We start from the raw sequence: 7,514 nt of genomic DNA, 5'->3' as shown, positions 1-7,514 counted from the left end.
TCCGCCTCCGCCTCGCCATTCCCCGCCCCCGCCTCCCCCTCGCCCTCCCCTCCTCCACCGGCGGCGGCAACAACAACGACGACGACGACGGTAACAACAACAGCGGCGGCGGCGGCGGCGGGGACGACGAAACAGGGGACGGCGGCGGCGAGTGGGGCGGGAACCGGGGGGAGGCGCTGTTCGTGCTGGCGCAGGCGGGGAGGAAGCTCTCCAGCCTCCCCGCCGACCTGGCCGCGGCCGTCGAGGGCGGCCGCGTCACGGGCGACATCGTGCGGCGCTTCGCGGAGATGGATGCCTCGCCGCTGCTCCGCTGGCTGCTGCGCTTCAGAGGGTTCCGGGAGCGCCTCCTCGCCGACGACCTCTTCCTCGCCAAGCTCGCCATGGAGATGGGCGTCGGCATGATCGCCAAGGTCCGTGCCTCCATCCACATGGATGATCATGAATGCTTTCAACCTTTTCTTATCTTATCTTCCTATGATTTGATTTGATTTTCAGAAGAAGAAAAAATGAAATCGCGTTTTAATTTGTCTGACGCTTTTTTGTTGCTGCTTGCTCTGTTTGTTTCAGACAGCTGCCGAGTACGAGAAGAGACGGGAGAACTTCGTCAAAGAGATTGACATCGTCATCGCTGATGTGGTACGCCTGCCTTTGCTTGTCTGCTACTGAAGACATGCAGTTTGTACATATGTGATATATAACCCTGACATTTCAAATCAAACTACCAAACAAACCATGGTGTGAAACTGTCTTTACATGATCATTCATAAGTCCGTGTTAACTTCTATTAGAAATTCTGTTTTGTTGTTAAATGGTAAATGTTCGTCGGTGAGTACAAAATAATATTTCTAACATGAGGAAATTCGATCCACAGAGTACTGTATGTTTGTTTCCAGGTGTTCTGAAGTTACCCTGTCAGGAGTTTAATTTGTGGTTTTGCTCTGTTATTTCTCTACTACATACATTACCTTCTATGTTGAAAATCATCAACTGTGAACCTAGCAGCGACTACAAAGTTGTAACTAGTATAATGCAAGCTTGAATCCTTGCTGTCTTGTTAAATATAAATGATTAATCAAGCAAACAAAATCAAAAGTTTAAACTATCCCAAATGTACCAAGGACAATGGTACTGATGGAAACATCCTGTTCATATCACAAAATAAGGTCATTGGCTTTTACTTCTGTTTCATTGTCGATACAATTCACTAGCTTATTCTAAATGAAGTAATTATTGTGCTTCCAACTTATCTGCTTCAAAATCTAATTCAGTTGCTTCTTGTACTACCCAGGTCATGGCAATTGTTGCAGATTTCATGCTTGTATATCTTCCAGCACCAACTGTATCTCTGCAGCCACCACTTGCAAGAAATGCTGGGCTTATCACTAGTTTTTTCCACAACTGCCCAGACAATGCTTTCCAAGTAACCAGAACTTCACCCTTCTTTCTAGCTAATTACACCTTTGTAGCCTTTTTCCTTTTTGTCAAAACACTTATGCTGACTTTTTTCCAGATTGCTTTGGCTGGAAGATCATTCTCAATTCTGCAGAGGCTAGGAGCTATTGTGGTAAAGTACATTAGTTTTAATGTGTTTTTTTATACGCACATGGTGGCCTTAAATTTGGGGCTATTGGTCAACTAACAATTGTGACCCTTTGCAGAAAAATGGTGCAAAGCTTTTTGCAGTCGGAACTGGTGCTTCTCTGGTAAGCCTGCCATGTCACCAAAGATGTATTGTGATGAACTGATAATCATCACTAACAACTTATCTTGATTTTTTGTTGACAAATATGCCAATGTCATTTTCCCCCTCTTTGGGCAGTAAACACTAGGAGAGGATCCTATTATGAAGATTTAGTGAAAATAATTTGAAAAATGGACAAAGTGTACAAGAAATTATTCAAGTATCATTGTAAAAGATCTCTGCCATACTTGTTTTCATCAGGCTAAACTATTCATGCTTTTAAGCTTCAATTCTAGTGACTCCAATAAAGTAATATGTTACGTTTGACACAACATTGAGCTAACTTGCTTGAAGATCCAGATAATCTCTAACTTCTTCTGAACTTTTGTTTGACGAGCTAAATACATATGGACTTATAGTTCACCAAATCTCCAGAAAATTGTAAGCTGGACCTTTTACTTTGAAGCACACAGACTCACTAATAACTCAACCATCAGATATTTCTGCTGTTTTCTGATTCGCTTAAAGCAAAATAAAATAAAATCTTACAGTAACTAAGGATTTATTTTAACTCTGTTTTGTCTCTAGTACTGCCTCATTTAGAAGAAATAGTGTTTGAATAACAGTCATTTGTTTTTTTCTGAATCGAATGTTTCTGTTCTGAAAAGGAACAATCTAGCAGTCCTGGTCGCCAATGCTTATTTTCCTGAACTTGTCATCTTTCCCAGGTTGGTACTGGTGTCACGAATGCACTGATCAAAGCAAGGAAGGCTGTTGACAAGGACCTTGACGATGAAATTGACGATATTCCAGTTGTGTCAACTAGTATTGCCTATGGTATATATATGGCAGTTTCTAGTAACCTCAGGTAAACATCTTCTCCATAATATTCAACACATGTGGCATAAATAAATCCATTCTCTTGTTTTTGTCTTGAATGGGGCAACCATTGCAAATCATAGTATCTTCTTTTGAGGAACCCAAAGCATAGTATCTAATATCTAAAAAATAATGCGTAGTCTCTTTGTTGTTAACGGTAGTGACAAATGATTATATACTTCACCAGGTACCAGATTCTGTCTGGTGTAATCGAGCAGAGGATGCTGGAGCCTGTACTACACAAACAAAAGCTTCTGCTGAGTGCCCTCTGCTTCGCTGTTCGGACAGGGAACACATTCTTGGGTTCTTTACTGTAAGTGCGCGAGTAACACTCATGTAACAAGCCGTGACCCTGTGTCGACAGCATTACTCACCGATGAACTTTATGTATGAACAGATGGGTGGACTATGCCAGGATGGTAGGTGTTCAAAAGGCCGAAGAGGAGATCTGAAGTTCCAGCCTTTTTGCTACTGATCTATACCGGAATTCGGAAGTCAACTAGTACTATATCTCGCCTGCGCCCTGGGATGTTATTCTTCTCTTCACAGGGAATGCTGCGCGGCGGAGTTCAAATTATTTTCATGAAAGCAAGTAGAAAGATAGATATATGATGTGTCGAATTATTGCGGACGAAATGTTACTTGTCTTCAATATCTTGCAACTTGCAAGGCCATATAGAGTGAAATGTTGCTTCTTGGACTTGGAGCATTTGAGCTGTCTCGTTCTGCCTAGCTCAGAGCGAAATTTCGATGTTGGGCAGCAGATAGATAACCTAGAAAGCAGTTTCTCCAGATGAGGAAAAACACACCCTGATTCATGTACTGAGTTTGACTACATGTGCCATACATGTTTTTTTGTTTGATATAAAAGAAAACCACAGCATCCGAAAACTACAGAACTAAAGAGAAGGACGGACAGGACCTCCCTCCCCTAGCTGTGCCACATCCACGATGGGAAATGTTCAGAGCCAAGCGAGTCGACGAACAGCTACCCACATCATTTGTCTTATCATACATTCAACCATCCTAAGAACATGAGGGCATGACCATAAGCCCAAACATCAAACTCCAAAAGATGAAGCACTAACCAAACAAAGACTATGAGCCACAGCACATCCTTGAGGTCGCGCCACCTCTGCGAAGCTGCATAGACCTCATTTGCTACTCGCTCTATCCCAGCTCCAGCACCCTACTTGTATGCCCGTGCCGCGGCGGAATCTGACCAACTCATGCAGCTGCTCCTCCGCTGCGTGCGGCCGAGTTCGTCTTCACCGAGCCGCACTCCAAGCGCATCAGGCAGGCTCCGCCTCTGCCCTCTGGAGCACGACCACGCCGTCGAGTTCGCCATCCACGACCCCTGTGTCCGGGCCCGCGCTGACATGCACGGATCAGGACCGAGTTATTTACCCAAAACTACCACACTTGGAGCTAGGGTAACTACTTAGTACCACATTCAAGCCAGGGCACAAAAAACCACCAGGGATGTGCCTAATGCGTAACGCAGAGCACTGATGCTGCAATTTAGTCGCGAAAACAGCGAAACCGACAGGTGAGGCCCGCCTGCCAGGCTGATGTGGTGTGCTTATGTGGACAATTTGCTGACGTGGACAAGGTTCCCACCTGTCAATGACTCAGAGTGTTTATCTATTTTCCATTTTTTTTTTCTTTTTCTCCTGGGCATTTCAACAAACAGGTAGTGGGCACTTACCTACGCACCGCACGTTGCCGGCGCCGCTCGCCGTCCTCGCTGGTCGATGGTCATCCGACCTGGCCGCCACTGTCAGGCCGCTGCAGCTCCCCTTGCCGCCCCTATCTTTTCCTTCCTCCCTGGCCTCTTTCTCTCTCTCTCTCTCTCTCTCTCTCTCTCTCAAACAGGAGCCAGCTCCCACGCCCGCCGCCATGGATGAACTCGAACTCGCCGCGCTGCCCAGTCGTCGCCGCACTGCCCCAGCCCTCTGCAGCGCCTGGATCCGACGAGTTTTGGTCGCGAACTCGCGCGCGCCGTGGTGGACCGCCATGGCCGCGCCCGCGGGGAGGCCCTGGCCACGCACGCTGTAACGAAGCGACATGGCCGCGCCTGTGCTCGCGGCGCCCGCCGGGAAACCCTGGCCGCACGTGCTGTCAGGGGGCGCCATGGCCACCCCCGTGCTCGCCGCGAGAGCCATGGCCGCGCCCGCCCGGAGTCCCTGGCCGCGCGCACCGTTGTGGATGCCATGGCCATGCCCATGCTCGCCGCGCCCACCAGGAGGCCCTGGTCGCGCGCGTCCTCAAGCAAGCAGCAAGTGGCGGCAGAAGCAAGAACACACGAGGAGACGTCCCCTGTAGTCGTGCTCCTCTTCGACTCGTCGCCGGCGCCAGGTAGCGGGTTGGATCCTCGCCGGATCCGAGCGGCCGCTGGTGCCCGATGATGCATCCGCCTTCATGGAGGTAGACTGAGGTCCAGCGGGGCGGCACATCGCGGATGGCAGTGGCGGTGGCGGTGGGGCAGCTCGCCGGTGGTGGGGTGGCTCGCCGGGGTTGGGCTCCGGCGGCGGCGCGGGATATGGCAGTGGTCGGGTCTTTCGCTTTTTTGACAGGAAGAGAGGGGAGGAGATGCATCCGACAGGTGGGGCCTTGGGCCACCTCAGCCAATTATCCACATAGGTATGCCACGTCAGCCCGATAGGTGGGGCCAACTTGTCGGTTTCGCTGTTTTCGTGGGTAAATCAAACAATCAGTGCTTCGCGTTATGAATTAGGCACATTTCTGGTGGTTTTTTGTGCCCTGACTTGAATATGGTACCAAGTAGTTACCCTAGCCTCAAGTGTGGTGGTTTTGGGTAAATAACTCACCAGGACCAGTGGTGCGCCGTCGTGCAGCGCGCGTCGCACTGCCGCACGCTGCTCCACCTCGAGCACTGGCTGGCCGCCCTCGGCCAGGCAACCAGCGTCGGTGTTGGGCCGGACTTCTTCTTTTGTGTCCCGGCATGCCCCACGCCCTCATCGCCTCCATCGCGCCGGTGCGCGTGGTGGACGCGGCGGGGCATGCAACTCGTATCGCACGACACAAGAGCAAGCCAGCGTCTCCGTGGAACTTTGCCCGGTGTGCGTGCCGCGATGACCTCGTCTTCCTTCCGAGAGAGGCGTCGGAGCTGGGCAGGAGCGACGCCATCGTCACCGTGAGGACGCATCTCGGGCACCTCCTGCGCCCTCGGCTACCATCTCTGCGGCGCTAAGAGCACGTCTAACAGAGTCCTCAAACTGATAAAATCCTCAAAATAACTGTCAGTTTGAGGGTTGAGCAAAAAAATAAAAACGCAGATCAGTACCCTCAAATCCCGAAGGGAAATGTTTAAGGCCCTGTTTGGTTCATAAGTCCTAGGACTTTTTTTAGTCCCAACTAAAAAGTCTCTAGTCCCTAAAAAGTCCCTCTCTGTTTGTTTATAGAGACTAAAAAGTCGCTAGTCCCTTCCTAGAGGTTATTAAATGACTATGTTGCCCCTAGTATATAGAAAAATAACAATCAAACAACACCATGGAGTGGCGGACCATTGAATGCATGGAGGGGCATTGTTGGAAAAGTCCCAAAAAAGACTCTCCTTAAGAGTCTTCTTCATTTAATTTCAAATACCTAGTTTAGTCCCTAAAAAATCCCTCTCGTTTGGTAAAAAAATCTTTAAGAGAGACTTTTCCTAGTCCCTACACAAAAAAGTTCCACCCTCTGAAATCGGCGTGCCGGTCGAAGCTTCGGCCGGTCGCTCGCTCCCTACGCGCGTTGCGCACTGTGCAGTGCACACAAACAGCATTGCGCTGGCCCACCCGCACCATTTTCTTTTTTCCTTTCCTTATCTCTAAGTCGAGCCTTGTCCATTCGTTCCCCCTTCGCCTTGGTCGCTGTCGCTGAGTTGCTTGACCGAGCTCGCCTCATTCTCTCTCTCTTCAGATCTCCTTGGCGCCGGCGCTCCTGCAGCCCGTCCACCACTGCAACGCCGCTACATCACCACACACACCATCCAGTGTGGTATGCTGAAAACCGACGAGGTGCGGTGCTGAAACCCGACCATTTTGCTTCAGCCGGCGTTGATGGTGATTCTGCTGAAATCTGAGATGGGCTCTAGGCCCATATTGCAATTTCTGAAAAATCTCTAAGGGTCCATGTGGGTTATATGGCACTAGGTGTTGGGAAGTTTAGTCCCACCCGGGAAGTGGAAGGAGAGTTGGAGTGGTTTATAAGGGTTTCTCTTCTACATGCTATTGGAGCTTGAGAAGAGAAGAGGCCCTCGCGCACTCCTCCTCCGCCGCCCGCCCCGCCGCGACGCGCCGCGACGCGTCGCGCCGCTGACAGCTGGGCCACGATCTGAGACGTCGGATCGTGGGCTGTCACGGACTCGGACGTGGGTCGAGCCCACGTCTCTCCACGCGGCTGCGCCTATAAGTATGCGGTGTCTCCTAACCCTAGCCGCCACGAACAGATCACATCTGCTCATGCGCACGCCCACCGTCGTTCCTTTGTTGCTGCTGCCGCCGGTGACTGCATCCCGTCCGCCGCGTACACGGTCGACGGGAGAGCAGGTCTCCGAAACCACGCCCTTCTGGTTTCTGTACGGGGTGAGGGACGAATAGGTTTTTGGGCAGCGATTACGCGACTGCTCGCTTCCGATCGTCTACTTCCTCTACGTCCGCGTCGCCTTCATCATCACCATGTCCACCGACGCTGACCGTGCCGCCGCCGAGAAAGCTGAAGCCGACAAGAAGGCCGCCGAGGACGCCGCTGCTGCCACCAAAGCCGCGGCCTCTGCGTGGCCTACTGGAGGGTATAACTCGTTTATCCCGCTCCTAATTATTTTCATATTAGCAGTACTAGCAGTATGTGTAGATTTGTCTACTGTTTGCTTAGTACGTGCATGTTTAGATCAGAGTCAGTAGGTCATCAACTTAGTCAATGCCATGCTAGTGATTTACTCATGGATTAATTT

The 7,514-nt window shown here is 50.3% G+C and overlaps 1 protein-coding gene across 1 annotated transcript; it reads left to right on the top strand.

Moving 5' to 3' along the window:
- Window positions 1–3,262, top strand: LOC123059442 (protein RETICULATA-RELATED 4, chloroplastic; the record flags this gene model as incomplete). The annotated part of the gene is given in 8 exon segments (XM_044482019.1): window positions 1–410; window positions 568–636; window positions 1,289–1,420; window positions 1,511–1,564; window positions 1,659–1,703; window positions 2,410–2,549; window positions 2,748–2,873; window positions 2,958–3,262. Coding segments are annotated over 8 exon segments (1,031 nt in total), but the record flags the coding sequence as incomplete, so codon positions are not given.
- Window positions 3,263–7,514: the final 4,252 nt, after the last annotated feature.

The sequence above is a fragment of the Triticum aestivum genome, chromosome 3A (genome assembly GCF_018294505.1).
Source record: "Triticum aestivum cultivar Chinese Spring chromosome 3A, IWGSC CS RefSeq v2.1, whole genome shotgun sequence".
Lineage (NCBI taxonomy): Eukaryota > Viridiplantae > Streptophyta > Magnoliopsida > Poales > Poaceae > Triticum > Triticum aestivum.
This window is presented reverse-complemented; position numbering and strand designations above follow the sequence as displayed.